General features: G+C 35.9%; 1 protein-coding gene and 1 pseudogene across 1 annotated transcript; one reads left to right on the top strand and one right to left on the bottom strand.

Moving 5' to 3' along the window:
• Positions 1-4,682: 4,682 nt before the first annotated feature.
• On the top strand, positions 4,683-8,444 carry LOC121235411 (annotated as a pseudogene).
• LOC121235410 (uridine kinase-like protein 3) lies at positions 8,439-10,335 on the bottom strand. The gene is made up of 8 exons (XM_041131755.1): positions 10,192-10,335; positions 9,818-9,901; positions 9,679-9,739; positions 9,428-9,589; positions 9,188-9,264; positions 8,989-9,061; positions 8,796-8,878; positions 8,439-8,664 (listed from the first exon to the last, which is right to left on the bottom strand). Exons 1-8 carry the CDS (start codon positions 10,333-10,335, stop codon positions 8,515-8,517), a joined length of 834 nt encoding a protein of 277 aa, XP_040987689.1. The 3' UTR covers positions 8,439-8,514.
• Between the last annotated feature and the right edge of the window lie 8,275 nt (positions 10,336-18,610).

The raw sequence follows: 18,610 nt of genomic DNA, 5'->3' as shown, positions 1-18,610 counted from the left end.
ACCCATGATTAAACCAAAATTTTGTAACAAGTATCTTCCTATCCTAAGTTTAAAAATACACTTTAAATATCCATTAAGAAAAGCTAATCATCAACACCAAACTTTTTAACAAAAAGTAAACCCTTAAATTACAAGTTTTGACCTTAATAAAAACATCTCCAAGAATTTAAAAAAAAATAAAATCTTACTTCTAACATATTCATAACATCATCTTAAGATTAACCGTGCTTTAAATCGTCGAACAAAAGTCACCAAAAATAACAAAACAACACTTGGAGTTTTTGGTTTTACACTTAGCCCAAAAACAGAAACTTTTCTCTCAACTAACTTTGATCAATCTCTTGATCCATGTCCTAAATACATGTAATCTTCAAACTAAAACATCTAATGGTGTAAAAAATGTGTCCTAAAGAACATCGAACCATTAAAATTAAAATCACATGGCCAAAATTCAATAAAACATGGATCTAACCAAAAAATATCAAATCTTAGGCCTAACCGAAATCCTCTTGCATAGAAAAATCATATTCTTTAAAAATAATACTAAATATCTTCAAAATAATAGCCTAACATGTATATAAGAGGTTTAGGATCATCGTATAAAAATATCAAAGCCTTTGGAAAAAGATGAAATCACGAAATATTCAAATTTTCCCAAAACAAAAACTGTGTTTCCACTTCCAGTTTTCATGTTTCTAAATCTAAGGAAATCTATCATCAAAAGCTTTATCCATGCAACAAAACCTCAATTAACATTCATAAACACATGCTAACAACACTTCATAAAATTTTCGGATCAAGATATGTCCATTAACTTGGTCAAAAATTCTAAAACATAACATACTCTCCAGTTTCGCGCCTAGAATGACCTTTCCATGGTTAAAAATACTTTTGACTAATCAAATGAGCATATAAGAAGACTAATAAGATATCCACGGAAATCAAACTCAAAGATGAACAACTTTTATGAATGAGCCATTGTGCGAAAATACTTATAAAGGGTCGAAAATTGCCACGCAAAAAGACCTAGAAATATGCCCGAGAGAGCTTTTTTGAGTTTTTCTTTAAGAATGGGGTGAAATGTGCTTTGCACGACTTTAGACTCCTGGAGGAGGAAGTTATGGGCTTGAATGACCCTTGATTGGAGTTGGCTATGTGACATAAAGTGGAGAATAGTGAGGAGCAAGGACTGCCTGCAGCAGCTGTGAGAGATTTGGAGTGGATTTCTCCTTCACATCAAGGCACTATTGGGTGCAGCCAATGGCAGTGGATGGTCTGCCATGTGGGAGAGGAAACTTCTTCAAGAAACTTTGCCAATGTGGCTAAATTCGTGGGCCTTGGTGGGCTTCAACCAAGTGGGCTTCAATTTGGGGTTTAAATGAGGTTTGGTTAGGGTTTGAGATGCTATCAAGCCCAAAACCAATTTTTCTTGGCCCAATCAAATTTTCAAGTTTTAAAAGTTGGATAATGATGTTATAACAAGTATTTGATTAATCAATAGCATGTGAAAGTGATTTAATCAAATGATTAAACACAATGCCATAAATCGGGTTAGAAAGGGTTTGGAGGCCAACTTTAGGGCTTGGGAAACCGTTTAGGGTTTCGGTTTCAACTAAGCTTTTGGGGTTTTAATTGGATTCCAACCATTTAGGGTTTCGCTAGGATTGAAATCTTCTTTGGTCTGGCACAATTTGGTTGATCAGATGAAACAAAACTTTGCTTAGGTGACATGATCTCACACCTTGATTTCCTCACAAATCTATCTAATGGTTCATCTTTGTGCCAAGTGTCTAATACCATTCACTATGTGTGGCTAAGATCTTGCCAAGTGTCTAAATAAAACTTCTCTAACCTAATTTGAATATTCCACACTATGATTTTGAAAACACTGCATTGGATGCGCTTATCGAGTTTACTATTCACTCAGAAAAAAGCATAATAAACTTAATACTGAAAAATTCTAAATATTCATATTAACCTATAGTGAAAATCGTTTACCAAAATTCAACCCCAAAGTGCCCCTAAAAATAATTTCACAATTTCGAACAGGCGTTTTGTCCGGAATTATGAAAATTGACTATTGTACTATAAAATCTTAAATAATCAACTGAGTCTAATGGCGTAGACCAAAACACATTCTGACACTTCCAACTATCTTAAATAATTAAACTCATATTTCTATCACCATAATAAGTGATAACACCGACTATGTTAACAGACTAAAACCTGTACGATTGGTCGATTCATAAAAACTTATGGAATTTTCACAAGGTTCCTAAAGTCAATAGAAATTCCACCAATGAATTTCTAGCGGGCTGTTACAAAAGATATTTGGTGATGGTTTGTCACCGCAACCGTCACCTAATGTGTGTCATAGAAAACAATTGGTGACGGTTTACTATTGAACCATCACTAAAAATATTTTTAGTGACGATTGAAGGTGTTCTGTTTGGTGTAACGTTCGAACGTTCCTTTTTTGTAACGGTTGAAATCTGTTGATGGCATAATTTCTTATATTTTATCACTTTTTAACTTTAAACTTTAGTCTAAATACCCTATTATTGGACTAAAATGCTAAAATGTTAATAGAAATCATTGGAATTAATGTGTACTCTTGAATTGAGTTTTTATTTACTTTGGGATACTCCTGAGCAGATTTTTATGTTTAATTTCAGAGTTTATAAAAGAGCAAGTCCAAACCCATTTGAATTCAAAGGACTTTCAAGTGGGAAAGACGTTAGAACAACCTAAGAACTTTCAATGAGTGTAGGACTCTTCAAATAAGGATAATGATGGGGTTTGAAAGTAATTCGGATCAGAGTCCAAAACGCGCTAGGAGACAACATTGACACATTTTAGTATTTTAATCATAACTTTCCACTCAAATATCGGATTGATGCTATTCTTGATGTGTTGGAAAGCTATCTTAAAGGGATACAAAGTTATTTCTAATAAGGTTTTCTAAATTTGAACTCCTGAAGTGCGTACGTGGCTGCCAAGTTGAGTCCTAAAATTTAGGCGATTTTGTGTGCGGGAATATGAAGATATTAGGGTTTCTTTCCTACCCTATTTAAGCATATCATTAGAATGAAATTGAGAGTTTTTTTTTTCAGAGGGGCATTTCTTTGGATTTTTTCATTTCAGACGCTGCGGCTTGCAAGGGACGACACTACGGACTACGAGGAGCATTTTCAATGTTCATTTTCTTCTATTCTTCTTTCAGAAAAATTATGGTGAATTCGTTTATGTTAAATTTAATTTTTAGCATGAACTAAATTTTCTTTATTCTAGGAAAACGATGTAATCTAGTTCTGAACTATGCTTGCTTTTCTATGTTAATTTGAAGTAATTCTCTTCTATATTTGTCTAATTTATTCTGAGCTTATTGCTTCTAATTAACTGGCCATTAATTAGATGATTGTAATCTTGTGATTTACTGTCGAAAGAGGAAATTATAGGATAGATCTTGGATATTTCGGCATAGGTAAATATAGAGATCGAAAGACTTGTATGGACCTATATAGTATTAAAATCATTGATCTTATTACTTTCTTACTTTATTAATTTGCATACTCTTGTGTAACATGATGAACAAGAATAATTTCCAACTGATTATCGAAAGAAGCTTTTGGATGTTCGTGGAGATTTGCTAACAAATAGAGAGAATTAAATTCAATTAGTTATATGAGTAAATCATAGTAAGGAATTAGGTGAAATCAATTTCCTAGAAGTTTTCTTTCCCATTGATTTGATTTTCGAACAATATCTTTCTTTTTCTTTGAGTATTTTCTTTGAATTAATGTTATTTTAATTTGCAATTACAAAAATTTTAGTGACTTTTCTAAATAAAGTTAAAATTAGTATAATTTCAGTATTTGTCAAAAGTAAGTTACTAATCTCTGAGGACGATACTGTTCTCATTACTTTACTATAAAACTACGATACTATGCACTTGCAGTTTTGCACCGACCATCTGTCTTAGAAAGTAACATTCGAACGTCAACCTGACCGATTGTCGTTCGAATGTTAGAAGTTGACGTTCGTTAATTATATTTTGAATGTATCATATTTACGATCGAACGTTTATACGTCCGAACGTTAATTGTAATAACGAATCATTGTTTGAACATAATGGGTATAACGTTCGGACGTTAGTTCGAATGTTAACGAAGAAGTGTTCGAACGCAAATGGTACGTTTGGAGGTTTGTTCAAACATTAATCGTTTAAATATTCGAACGTTTTGTTCATTTGAGTGTGAGTACGTTCGAACGTTCAAATGTTATGTTATAATTTTGTATAATTACATTTGAACGTTGGTTCGAATGTGAACCAAGGTTTGAACGTTTTTTATTTACTTTCGAACGTACAGATCAGAAATACTAATTTCATAAAATTAAAAAAATACCAATTGTATCATATTACACACCATCAATTAACAACTAACAATGACTTATAAAGTTTCAAAATTAGATATTAAAATTAGTTATATACACTGAAAAAATTTATAAAATTTATTTATTCTTCTTTCCTCGCCCATTGCAATTTTGTTGCCACGACATAACACGCTCCATTTGCACCATCATCTCCCATCGCACTTACTCTTGTTTTCACATATACTTCTCTTATTGATGGATCTGAAAAGGTAGGCAAGAGGGAATTGTCGATGAAGTTTTTTAAAGATATGGTTGGGGCTGGATTTAGTCCTCTGGTTTTCACATCTAATATGATGATATCCAGTATGTGCAAAGGAGGAGATTTGGAAGCCGCTAGAAGCTTGTTCAAAAAAATGAAACAAACTAGCCTTATGCCCGATGTTTTTATATATAATTCTCTTATTGATGGACATGAAAAGGCAGGAAAGAGGGAATTGTCGAGGAAGTTTTTTAAAGATATGGTTGGGGCTGGAATTAGTCCTTCGGCTATCACATATAATATAATGATATACAGTATGTGCAAATGAGGAGATTTGGGAACCGCTAGAAGATTGTTCGAAAAAATGAAACAAACTGGCCTTATGCTCGATGTTGTCACATATAATTCTCTTATTAATGGATATGGAAAGTTTGGATTCTTGGATGAATCGGTTAGTATATTTGAAGAAATGAAGGATGCAGGTTTCGAACATAATGTAATAACATATAATGCTTTAATTGATTCTTTTTGTAAATTTGAAAGAATGCCTTGAGCTTTTGAGTTTCTCCATGAGATGAAGATCAATGGGGTGGTACTGGATGTTGTAACTTCTAGCACATTAATTGATGCATTTTGTAAGGAAGGGATGATGCAAGAGGCAATTAAATTTTTTGTTTACATGAGACGTGTTGGTCTTCTGCCCCATGAATTTACTTCTAGTTCTCTTATTGATGCAAGTGTAAATTCGGCAATCTAAATGATGCTTTGGAGCTGGCTAATGAGATGATGCAGGCAGGAGTTGACTTGAACATTGTCACCTACACAGCTCTAGTGGATGGTCTATGTAAAGGTGGGAGGATAAAGGCAGCAGAAGAAATCTTTCAGGCAATGCTGAAAGCTGGAGTAATTCCTGACCATTTTATATACACAACCCTCATGGATGCTTATTTCAAGGCAGGAAATGTAACGCCCCAATGGAAGGCCCAAACCACATGGCCTATACTCCAAAAGGACTAGTCAATGATACAATTGGAGCTCCACTAGAACCTTATAAAGAGCAAGAACTTCTCCTTCCCAAGCAATGTGGGATCTCATACACCACCTACCCTTATCCATATCATATGGGGTATCACAATCTACCCCCCTTAAATTCCCGACGTCCTCGTCGGGCCTGTCCATTGTAGGTGGCACGGCTCAAGTCCCACATTTCTGGTTGGGATAGTCTCTGATACCATTTGTAACGCCCCAATGGAAGGCCCAACCACATGGCTTATACTCCAAAAGGACTAGTCAATGATACAATTGGAGCTCCACTAGAACCTTATAAAGAGCAAGAACTTCTCCTTCCCAAGCAATGTGGGATCTCATACACCACCTACCCTTATCCATATCATATGGGGTATCACAATCTACCCCCCTTAAATTCCCGACGTCCTCGTCGGGCCTGTCCATTGTAGGTGGCACGGCTCAAGTCCCACATTTCTTGTTGGGATAGTCTCTGATACCATTTGTAACGCCCCAATGGAAGGCCCAAACCACATGGCCTATACTCCAAAAGGACTAGTCAATGATACAATTAGAGCCCCATTGGAACCTTATAAAGAGCAAGAACTTCTCCTTCCCAAGCAATGTGGGATCCCATACACCACCTATCCTTATACATATCATATGGGGTATCACAATCTACCCCCCTTAAATTCCCGACGTCGTCGGGCCTGTCCATTATAGGTGGCACGGCTCAAGTCCCACATTTCTGGTTGGGATAGCTCTGATACCATTTGTAACGCCCCAATGGAAGGCCCAAACCACATGGCCTATACTCCAAAAGGACTAGTCAATGATACAATTGGAGCTCCATTGGAACCTTATAAAGAGCAAGAACTTCTCCTTCCCAAGCAATGTGGGATCCCATACACCACCTATCCTTATACATATCATATGGGGTATCACAATCTACCCCCCTTAAATTCCCGACGTCGTCGGGCCTGTCCATTATAGGTGGCACGGCTCAAGTCCCACATTTCTGGTTGGGATAGCTCTGATACCATTTGTAACGCCCCAATGGAAGGCCCAAACCACATGGCCTATACTCCAAAAGGACTAGTCAATGATACAATTAGAGCCCCATTGGAACCTTATAAAGAGCAAGAACTTCTCCTTCCCAAGCAATGTGGGATCCCATACACCACCTATCCTTATACATATCATATGGGGTATCACAATCTACCCCCCTTAAATTCCCGACGTCGTCGGGCCTGTCCATTATAGGTGGCACGGCTCAAGTCCCACATTTCTGGTTGGGATAGCTCTGATACCATTTGTAACGCCCCAATGGAAGGCCCAAACCACATGGCCTATACTCCAAAAGGACTAGTCAATGATACAATTAGAGCCCCATTGGAACCTTATAAAGAGCAAGAACTTCTCCTTCCCAAGCAATGTGGGATCCCATACACCACCTATCCTTATACATATCATATGGGGTATCACAATCTACCCCCCTTAAATTCCCGACGTCGTCGGGCCTGTCCATTATAGGTGGCACGGCTCAAGTCCCACATTTCTGGTTGGGATAGCTCTGATACCATTTGTAACGCCCCAATGGAAGGCCCAAACCACATGGCCTATACTCCAAAAGGACTAGTCAATGATACAATTAGAGCCCCATTGGAACCTTATAAAGAGCAAGAACTTCTCCTTCCCAAGCAATGTGGGATCCCATACACCACCTATCCTTATACATATCATATGGGGTATCACAATCTACCCCCTTAAATTCCCGACGTCGTCGGGCCTGTCCATTATAGGTGGCACGGCTCAAGTCCCACATTTCTGGTTGGGATAGCTCTGATACCATTTGTAACGCCCCAATGGAAGGCCCAAACCACATGGCCTATACTCCAAAAGGACTAGTCAATGATACAATTGGAGCTCCACTAGAACCTTATAAAGAGCAAGAACTTCTCCTTCTCAAGCAATGTGGGATCTCATACACCACCTACCCTTATCCATATCATATGGGGTATCACAGGAAAAACTGCAGAGGCTCTCAATCTGCTGCAGGAGTTACATGACTTGAATATTGAGGTCAGTGTTGTTACTTATTGTGCACTAATTGATGGTTTGTACAAAATGGGATTGGTTGAAGAGGCAATCAAGTATTTTAATAGCATGAACGACATTGGTATGCAACCTGATGTTGCAGTTTATACAGCGTTAATTGATGGTCATTGTAAAAATAATAGTATTGAAACAGCCAAGAGGTTGTTTGATGAAATGCTGGACAAGGGTGTGATTCCTGATAGAAGTTCTTACACAGCTTTAATTGATGGGAACTTAAAGCATGGTAATCTTCAGGAAGCTTTGAATTTGTGAGACATAATGATTGATTTGGGTATGGAGTTTGATCTGTCGGCATATACTTCCTTGATTTTGGATTTTTCTCGGTGTGGCGAGGTGCAATGAGCAAAAGAGCTGTTTGATGAGATGATTCAGAGGGGTCTCCGTCCTGATGAGATTCTGTGTATATGTCTATTGAGGAAGTATTATGAGTTGGGAAAAGTGGATGAAGCCATTGAATTGCAAAATGAGATGGTAAAAAAGCGTCTAATTACTTGCAGTGCAGTTCCTACTTTACAAACTTGAGAGAAATATATTTCCAGCCTTAGTTTGACGGAGCTGTGTTCAATGTTTGGATCAGAAACACAACACAGTTTACCTTTCCTAAATGGGAATATGAGAACCCAAGGTATTCATAATTCCTCACTTGTTTCTTACTGGATGGAATGATGTTGCCAAGTGATATTATTTATTTTTTATAAGAACTTATTGGTATTCTGTTAAAAGTCCTTTGTTGTCTCATCATGCAAAGAAGAAGCTAGCTAAACGTCATCAGTTCCAAAGTAGCGGTCACCAAAGTCTCCCATCCCCGGTACCACATGGAATTCATCATTTAATGCCACGTCAATCTCTGAAGTCACGATTTTTAGTGATGGAAACTGTTTATATACTCGATGTATACCCTCCGGAGCCTGAATTCATTAACCCCAAAAAAAAAAAAAAAAATTCACTGATTTTAGTTTTACATTTCAGCATGGAAATGGAGGAAAAGTTAGAAGAACCAAAAATAAATCTGGACTCATTGAGGAAGCAGCTAACTCACAGATATGAGGTTGAGGAATATAATTTGAGACTCTGGGACTCCCTTTCGTACAAGAAGTCCAATTGCTTGGATGGCAGAATTACCTGCAATAAGTAAGCTCTGTCTCTTGTTGCATCCACATAACTATAATTATATATATATATATATATAAATGTTTATTATGATAATGATATGATTCAAGTTGAATGGTCACCAGTAGCAAGAACTGGATCCAAAAGGAGCACATGCCGTTGTGAAATATCTTTTGGAAGCTTCTCATATATTAGCTGCATGGAAGAGGAAGGAGTGTTTGTTTGATATATGAAGGGAACTCCTTTTCACATTTCAGAATTAGAACTCAATAAATACACATTTCAAGTTGTGTGTTAATAACACCTGTTTCCCATTGTCACCTGAGCGGTGGATGAGGATTTTTCCAATTTTAATTCCTTTACAGCATGCACGTAGTGCGTTCTCCATGCTCTCTCCACTGAAAATATTAATAGTTTAGAAAATTAGTTACATGCTGATACTTTCAATTGCTAGATTGATTAAAAAAGGACATAAATTCCTCCATCAAACGAAGAGAGGTTCTTCTCTAATCAAAAACCAATGAACCCCAACAACAAAACAACACTTGATTCTGTGCTCACCTTCGAATAATGGATACACCACATAATTTCTTGCAGAAATTAACTCTAGTGTACACTGATCCTGGAATAGAATGACAAGATATTCTAAGTGATTTACAGCAGAGTTTAACATAGCAGCACTGAGTATAGATAATACTTGTTGCAGTTCATCCCGAGTGTGCCCTTCAATGAAGTGCAATTTTTTTGTTTGCCATAATAAACAGATTTGAGTCGTACCATTTTCATTTTTCATCCCTCCCCCCTAAACACACATGTAGGAGTGATTACTTGCTTCTCTGTGAAAGGCAAGTAACCAAGACCGTGTTCCACCACCTGAAAATTAAGGGTTCTTAGAATTGCTTAGACACTAAACTAATGGTCCTTGGTGTAAACAAGTTAGGCACTTCATACCAGACGAATTAGACGATCCGAGTAAAAAACAAAGTCATGTTTTGCTATTTCCTTGTCACGAATCAGTGTGTGCATGCCTCTTATCTGTAAAATAGATCCCTGCATTACATAAAGCACCAGGGAAATATAAAATGAAGCTCAATTTGAGAAAATTAGGAAACTCAGGCGCACACTATGTAGCTGGATTCTATCTCATGTAATATTTGTTGTACTCGTCTCTCATAACATTTCACAGTTCTATGCACCCAATGAAAATCATAATTGCTGGGATTAATACTCACCCATCGTTATGCTATCAGAGTAATATCCAGTGTAACTCACAAAACAAAGCAATTTCCTATTATTCGATAGAAAGAAGAAAAGATGACAAATACCTGGAACGTAGAAAGAATTACATTCAAATTGGGATATATCTTGCAGAGGTTTTGCTGGCCAAGCTTTGTGCGGATATGCTGCACAATTAAATCGATTGCAACATGATTCTCACCACCCCGGGGTATGATGACATCGACATACATACTTCTTTGATGGAAGAATAAAATTATCAAAAGCTGGCTTGACAAACTTTGAATACTGCAAGTTGATGAAATAGTCGAAGACCATATTTTATAGTGCGAATGATTGAAACTCATTCACAATAAAAACTCGAGCACGAAAGACTAGATACCCAACAATTAAGGAATGTTGAAAATGTAAGAAAACATAGACTAGAAACAAAATGACACAGGCAAGAAAACAGTTACCGGACACGATATCCAACACCAATAATCATGAATATGTGTTTTGTTTTAGATGACTCCAATTTTCGATGCTGGGGTTGACTGGTTCAACTCAGGGGAATAAGGGGGTGATGAATGTGGGATCGGGATTGGCTGGGGCAACTGAGGTTCCTGGGGCGGGACGATGTTACGTGGATATTGTGGTTAATAGGCAACGACCTTTACCTGAGATTGATCTCCCTTTTAGAGAACCACGTTTCAATGATGGTGAAATGTTTTTTCTTTTCTCTAAAGCTGAGATTAATAAGTCGACAGAACCGTTTAGATTTTCTGTGGTGTTGAAATTCCTTCGTCGACGACCTTCGCTAGATCATGTTAGGGGATTCATTAAAAATCGTTATTTTAATTGATTACATGTAGTCTTTAATTGCTTTGGGTTGTTTTGTCTTTTATTAGAGTCTGTAAGGCCTCTGGCCTACGAGTAGGCTTATAAGCCCATTTTAGATATGTCTGCTATTTCCTTAAGTGTTACGCACAGTGCATGTTAGAGTTTTCCTAGAGTTTGTTATGTCAGATATAAGGAATTGTGGTGGGAGGAGTCCGTTATCGAATATGAGTACATAAATCATTTTTCTCAAATTCTCTTTTCTCTCATAGTCTCTGGAGGTGCTCACCCTCGATGTGGGTAAATTCTTGAATTGTTCTAACAGGCGTGTAACAGTTGGTATCAGAGCCAGGTTATTCCTTGGCATCGGCTAAACCACCATGGCCGAGGGAACTCGCATCAATCAGTTGCAGGAAGGTCTAAGTGGGCTGAAGAAGTCTATTGAATCGCAGCTGAAAATATTGGAAACAGAGGTATTAGCCTTGAAACGACAATCAGATGTTGTGGTGCAGCAGTTAGCAGCATTAACAGTTGAATTACAGAAGAAAAATGCAGATCCTAATAGAGAGGAGTCCTCATCGGGGGTGAATCTCAACAGGTAGGAAGGGTTTGGAGAGGTGAATGGGGAGATAATAGCCAGATCTGTCAAGATTAGTTTTCCTTCTTTTCAAGGAAAGGACCCATTAGGGTGGCTCTATAAGGTAAACCAATTTTTCTTATTCTATAATACACCTCCTCACCACAAACTACGGCTAGCTTCCTTTCACATGGAAGGAAAGACCATAGTATGGTTTCAGGATATTGAGAGTACTGGAACTATCATTGATTGTGAGAACTATAATTGATTGTGAGGGTTTTGTAAGGGTTTTTCTGGCTAGATTTGATCCAAAACTCATATGATGACCTTATGGAGACCTTAACTAGACTAAGACAAACTGGTTTAGTGGAGGAGTATAAGGTGGAGTTTGAGGCAATTTCCAACAGACTACGTAGGCAATCAGATTCTCACTAACTTAGTTGTTTTCTAAATGGCCTAAAGAATGAAATTAGATTTTAGGTGAGAATGTTCAATCCTCCAGATCTGTTAGCTGCTTTTAGTTTGGCTAAGTTACAAGAGGAGCACCTGAAGCCTAGCAAAAAAATGGTGAAAAACTTCCTTGCTACCAACACAGAATCTGGTATCCATAGAGGGCAGGGGAATTACCAAGGAGTAGGTGGAAGTAAAAACACACCTGGAGAGAAAATAAAATAAAATAAAGTAAAATAAAATTCTAAATTAAAACCAAGATTACTTTGCATCAAAATTAGCAAAAATAAGAAGAAATCAATCCCCGGCAACAGTGCCAAAAATTTGATCGGTGCAAAACTGTAAGTGCACAATATCGTAGTTTTATAGTAAAGTGATGAGAAGAGTATCGTCCTCAGGGATTGGTAACTTATTTTTGACAAATACTAAAATTATACTAATCTCGACTTTATTTAGAAAAGTCAATAAGATTTTTGTAATTGCAAATTAAAATAAAATTAATTCAAAGAAAATACTCAAAGGAAAAGAAAGATATTGTTCAAAGATCAAATCAATGGGAAAGAAAACTTCTAGGAAATCGATTTCACCTAATTCCTCACTATGCTTTACTCATCTAACTAATTAAATTTAATTCTCTCTGTTTGTTAGCAAATCTCCACAAACATTCAAAAGCCTCTTTCGATAGTCAATTAAAAATTATTCTTGTTCATCATTTTACACAAGAGTATGCAAATTAATAAAGCAAGAAAGCAATAAGATCAATGATTTTAATACTACATAGGTTCATACAAGTCTTTCGATCTCTATATTTATCTATGCCAAAATATCCAAGATCTATTCTATAATTCCCTCTTTCGACAGTAAATCATAAGATTAAAATCATCTAATTAATAGTCAGTTAATTAGAAGCAATAAGCTCAGAATAAATCAGACAAACATAAAAGAAAATTATTTGAAATTAGCATAGAAAAATAAATATAGTTCGGAACTAGATTATATCGTTTTCTTAGAATAAAAAAAATTTAGTTCATTCTAAAATTAAATTCAACATAAACAAATTCACCATAATTTTTCTGAAAGAAAAATAGAAAAAAATAAATACTAAAAATGCTCCTTACTATCCAAGCCTCTCAGTCCACAGTGTCCAACACGTACGGCGTCGTTTGGATTCGAAGGTGAGTTGAGATGACTTGTGAATAATAGTGAAATTTGTGAGTTAAAGTTAATGAATAGTAATAAATAGTAATAAAATGAATTGAGATGGGCTGTGAATCTAAACATCATTTTCGGGTCTGCGTCGTCTACTTCTTTTTCTTCTTCCGCTCGCTATTTCTTTTTTTTTTTTTTCGTTGGTTCTTTCCTTTCCATTCTGCTACGTTTCTTCTTTTTTTCGTTACTTTTTTTTCTCTTTTCGTCCGTTCTTTTTTTTTTTTTTTTTTCTTCTTTTTCGTTACTCTGTTGAAAAGTCAAATTTAAAAACCTCTTTCAATCCATTCCGTTTCATGCGCCTGGTTTCCTTTTTTTTTTTTTTTTTTTTTTTATTTTATCTCTGCGTTCCCTCTTCTCTTCTCTTTTCTTTTTTTTTTTCTTTTTTTTTTTTTTTTTCTTCCGGAAAGTCCAATTCAAAATTCAAACTTTGTGTCTCGTCCGTGCGTGCATTTCAAGAGAAGCCCGTATCGTGCATTCCTTCCAGCCTTTCGTCCCGCTTGCTTTTTTTTTTTCTTGTATTCAACAGCTTCTATATTCAAATAATATCTTCATTTAAAAGAGAGAGCTCCTAGACGATAGGCTTGTAAAATTAGGTCTTCATTTTCTTCAAATTTGAAATAAATTTAAATCATGACAATAAAGTCTAAAATCAACAAAATTAAATAAAATTAGACTAAAATTTAAAGTTAAGAGATGATAAAATATAAAAAATTATGCAAGTCTTGTAACCTTTTCAAATCTTCAACCTCTTCTTTTCTTTTTCTTTTTTTTTTTCGTTCATCATTTTTTTTTCACACACTTTGATCAAATATAGCATAATTTCCTTTGAACTAACTTTATCTTTAAATGTAGATTTCCACCAAAATATTTTCTCAAACTGTAAAAGGTAAATCATGGTTTTTTCGGGTTTAGAACGGGAATGATTTATGTAGTTAAAAGAGCAAATAAAGACTTATGTAAAATAAAGCTCAAGGGGGTTGACTATAGAAATACACCATGCAATGATGGCATGATAATCAGGACGACTGGGAAAGCTTTTTGGTTATACCAAAAAAATTTGCCTAGATCATTTATCTAATATTTGGTATCAACTATGATTTCACCTCAAGGATCCATCAACGGATTCTAGAGCAAAGCAAGATTGAACTTCCTTGACCCAGTTAATTCAACTCCTTCTCTTCATAAACAAAATGAAATAAAGAAAAAATGACTATGTGCTCAATTATGTTCAAGGTCAAAGATTTAAATCAAAGTACCCACAAAACTCTGCCTGACATAAAAGAAATTTTTGAAAATTTTTCTCAATCCCATTCTCAATCACAAATTTCAGAGTTATAGAGAATTCAATCATACACAAATGCGTACTTGGTAAGAGAATCCAACAACTCAAGATTTATAAAATTACAAAAAAAATAAATAGTAAACAAGAAAACCAAATGACTATAGGAGTTTACACCCCCAAACTTAAACTAAACAATGTCCTCATGGTAATGCAAAAGTGAGAAAGATTGAATAAATGAAAGGAACTTCCCTGATTTCATGGTGAATCAGCCGTAGTTTGTAATTTTCAACTCTTTATTCATGCTAAATAAACTTGCATCCAAAATCCAAATTATTAGAAAATAAAAATAATAAAAATAAAAGAACAAAAGAAAGTTCTATGGGTTGTGTAACAGCCCACAAGAAATTTACTGGTAGAATTTCTATTGACCTTAGGAATCTCGTGAAAACCTCATACGTTTTTACGAATCGACCAATCGCTCAGGTTTTAGTCTGTCAGCATAATCAGTGTTATCACTCACTATGGTGCTAGATTTATGAGTTTAATTATTTGAGGTAGTTAGAAGTGTCAGAATGCGTTATGGTCTACGCCATTAGACTCAGGTGATTATTTAGGATTTTATGGCACAATAACCCATTTTCATAATTTCGGATGAAACAACTGTTTGAAATTGTGAAATTATTTTTAGGGGCACTTTGGGGTTGAATTTCGGTAAACGATTTTCACTATAGGTTAATATGAATATTTAGAATTTTTCAATACTAAGTTTTTATGCAATTTTTTTGGAGTGAATAGTAACCTCGATAAGTGCACCTAGTGCAGTGTTTTCAAAATCACAGTGTGGAATGTCCAAATTAGGTTAGAGAAGTTTTATTTGGACACTTGACAAGATCTTAGCCACACATAGTGAATGATGGTATTAGACACTTGGCACAAAGAGAAACCTTTATATAGATTTGTGAAGGAAATCAAGGTGTGAGATTATGCCACCTAAGCAAAACCTTGTTTCATCTGTGCAACCAAATTGTGCCAGACCAAAGAGGGTTTCAACCCTAGCAAAACCCTAAATGGTTGGAATCCAATTGAAACCCCAAAAGCTTGATTGAAACCAAAACCCTAAACGGTTTCCCCAAACCCTACGTTGGTCTCCAAACCCTTTTTAATCCGCATTGTGTTTAATCACTTGATTAAATCACTTCCACATGCTATTAATTAATCAAATCCTTGTCATAACATAATTATCCAACCTTTTAAACCTTGAAAATTTGATTGGGCCAAGAAAAATTGGTTTTCGGATTGATAGCATCTCAAACCCTAACCAAACCCCCTTTAAACCCCAAATTGAAGCCCACTTGGTTGGGGCCCACCAAGGCCCACGAAATTGGCCACCTTGGCAAAGTTTCTTGGAGAAGTTTCCTCCCCCACATGGCAGACCATCCACTGCCATTGGCTGCACCCAATAGTGCCTTGATGTGAAGGAGAAATCCACTCCATCAACCTCCATCTCTCACAGCTGTTGCAGGCAGTCCATGCCTCTCACTATTCTCCACTTTATGTCACATAGCCAACTCCAATCAAGGATCTTTCAAGCCCATAACTTCCCCCTACAGGAGTCTAAAGTTGTGCAAGACACACTTCTCTCCATTTTATCACTTCTTTCCTCCGTTCTTAGAGAGAAACCCAAAAGCGCTCTATCGGGCAGATTTCTGTGTATTTTTACGTGGCCATTTTCGATCCTTTGTAAGTATTTTCTCACGATGACTCCTTCATAAAAGTTGTTCGTCTTTGAGTTTTGTTTCGGTAAATATCTTACTAGTCTCAATACATGCTCATTTGGTCAGTCAAAAGTATTTATAACCATGGAAAAGTCATTCTGGGCGTGAAACTAGAGGTATGATATGTTTTGAAATTTTTGACCAAGCTAATGGACATATCTTGGTCCGAAAAATTTATGGAGTGTTGCTAGCATGTGTTTAAGAATTTCCATTGAGGTTTTGTTGCCTGAATAAAGATTTTGATGATAGATTTTCTTAACTTTAGAAACTTGAAAACTGGAAGTGGAAAAACAGTTTCTGTTCTGTGAAAGTTTGAATATTTCATGGTTTAATCTTATTCCAAAGGCTTTGATATTTTTATATGATGATCCTAAGTCTCTTATATACATGTTAGGATGTTATTTCAAAGATATTTAGTATTAGTTTTAAAGATATGATTTTCTATGCAAGAGGATTTCGGTTTGGCATAAGATTTGATGTTTTTGGGTTAGATCCATGTTTTGTTGAATTTTAGCCATATGATTTTAAGTTTGATGGTTGGATCATCTTTAGGACACATTGTTACACCATGTGATGTTTTAGTTTGAAGATCACATGTCTTTAAGCCATAGATCAAGAGATTGATCAGAGGTAGTTGAGAGAAATGTTTTTGTTTTGGACTATGTTTAAAACCAAAAACTCCAAGTGTTGTTTTGTGATTTTTGGTGGTTTTTATTTGATGATTTAAAGCATGGTTGATCTTAGGATGATGTTATGAATGTGTTAGAAGTAAGATTTGTATTTTTGGAATTCTTGGAGATGTTTTTATTAAGGCCAAAACTTGTGATTTAAGGGTTTACCTTTTTGTTAAAAAGTTTGGATCTTTTTACAAAAAGTTTGGTGTTGATGATTAGCTTTTCTTAATGGATATTTTAAGTGTATTTTTAAACTTAGGATAGAAAGATCTTTGTTACAAGATTTTGGTTTAATCATGGGTTTTGAAGACGGAAGAAATTGCAACCAAAATCAAGAGGAATGACCTATGCATGTTTCGACCATTGTGAGTTTTCCATAGTTGTAAATGGTTTTAAATTTTTCTGAGTTGATATTTGAGTCTAGGACAAAATTTACATGAGGAATGTAAATTTTGGTAATTTCTAGAGTTAGGATGTGAAATCCTTAAGTTATGGGTAAAATAGTCATTTTCCCACATGTAGAGGGTAATATGGTAATTTTACTCTAAGTTGTCTCTTTTCACATTTCTAATTGTTAGTAATTAAAGTTCTAACTTTTAAAATACACTCTTACAGTTCCTCGTGTTTCTCGCTTTAATCTCGTAAAACGTGACGATCGAGGTAAGTTAGCTCTTAACTTACTATCAGTTTACTGTGTATGTGTGATGGGTACGAGAACTACAATTTGTGTTCGTATGTTGTTATATATGACATGTCATCACATGTTTATCTATTACATGAATTATTCTGTCACGAAAATCTTATCTATTAGGTAATATATTCTGTCACATGTTACTATCTGTTAAAAGTACGTCACATTACGTATGCAATCTGTTACGTGTATATCATGTCACATAATATTCACTATCACATGTTATGCTATGTTACGAAATATTGTCTGTTACATGTTATGCCATGTTATAAAATGTTGTCTGTTACATTTTATGTCATGTCTGTCGTCTTACGTTCATATCACGTTAAGCTACATCAGGACTTCTGTCGTTTATGTCATGTTCATGTCACGTCACTTTACGAAATGTCATGTATGCTAGTTAAGTTATTCATGTCAATCACGACCCTAAGCGCTAGAATGGGGTAATATCCTAGTGGAACTCCTTTGTTCACGCTGGAGTGTCTAAATAGGTGTGAAATTCCTTGGGTTGACGAAGTAGAGTCAACAGGTTGCGAATGGGGCCTAACTAGCTGGTCACCGGAGCGCGCCAGGCACTAACGCCGATGGAGCCACACATTATGTTACGTGTGTCCACAGCAAGTGTGGCACAAACAATTCATGGGGCCACAACAATTGTGGAGCATGAAGTATGGGGCCACAACAACTATGGAGCATACACTACGTGAAACACAGCAATTGTGACACGTAGAATACGTAGGGCCACAACAACTGTGGAGTACGTATTAAAGCACTCACAGCTGGTATAGACACCTGTGTTGTGATGCTGTAATCGGCAGGGACACACTGCTCAAGGGGACCCGTGTAGCACCCGTATGATCACTTTTATTAATTAAGTCTATTGAATAAGATTCCAAGTTTATGTATTTCACGTTCAAGTCATGTTTCACGTTATGTTATGTTCAAGTTTACGTTGATGTCAAGTTTCAAGTTCATGTTATGTCATGTTATATTCACGTTATGTTATGTTCAAGTTTCAAGTTCATATTTAT

The sequence above is a fragment of the Juglans microcarpa x Juglans regia genome, chromosome 6D (genome assembly GCF_004785595.1).
Source record: "Juglans microcarpa x Juglans regia isolate MS1-56 chromosome 6D, Jm3101_v1.0, whole genome shotgun sequence".
Lineage (NCBI taxonomy): Eukaryota > Viridiplantae > Streptophyta > Magnoliopsida > Fagales > Juglandaceae > Juglans > Juglans microcarpa x Juglans regia.
Note: the sequence above shows the minus strand (reverse complement) of the source record. Positions and strands in the feature narration are given on the sequence as shown.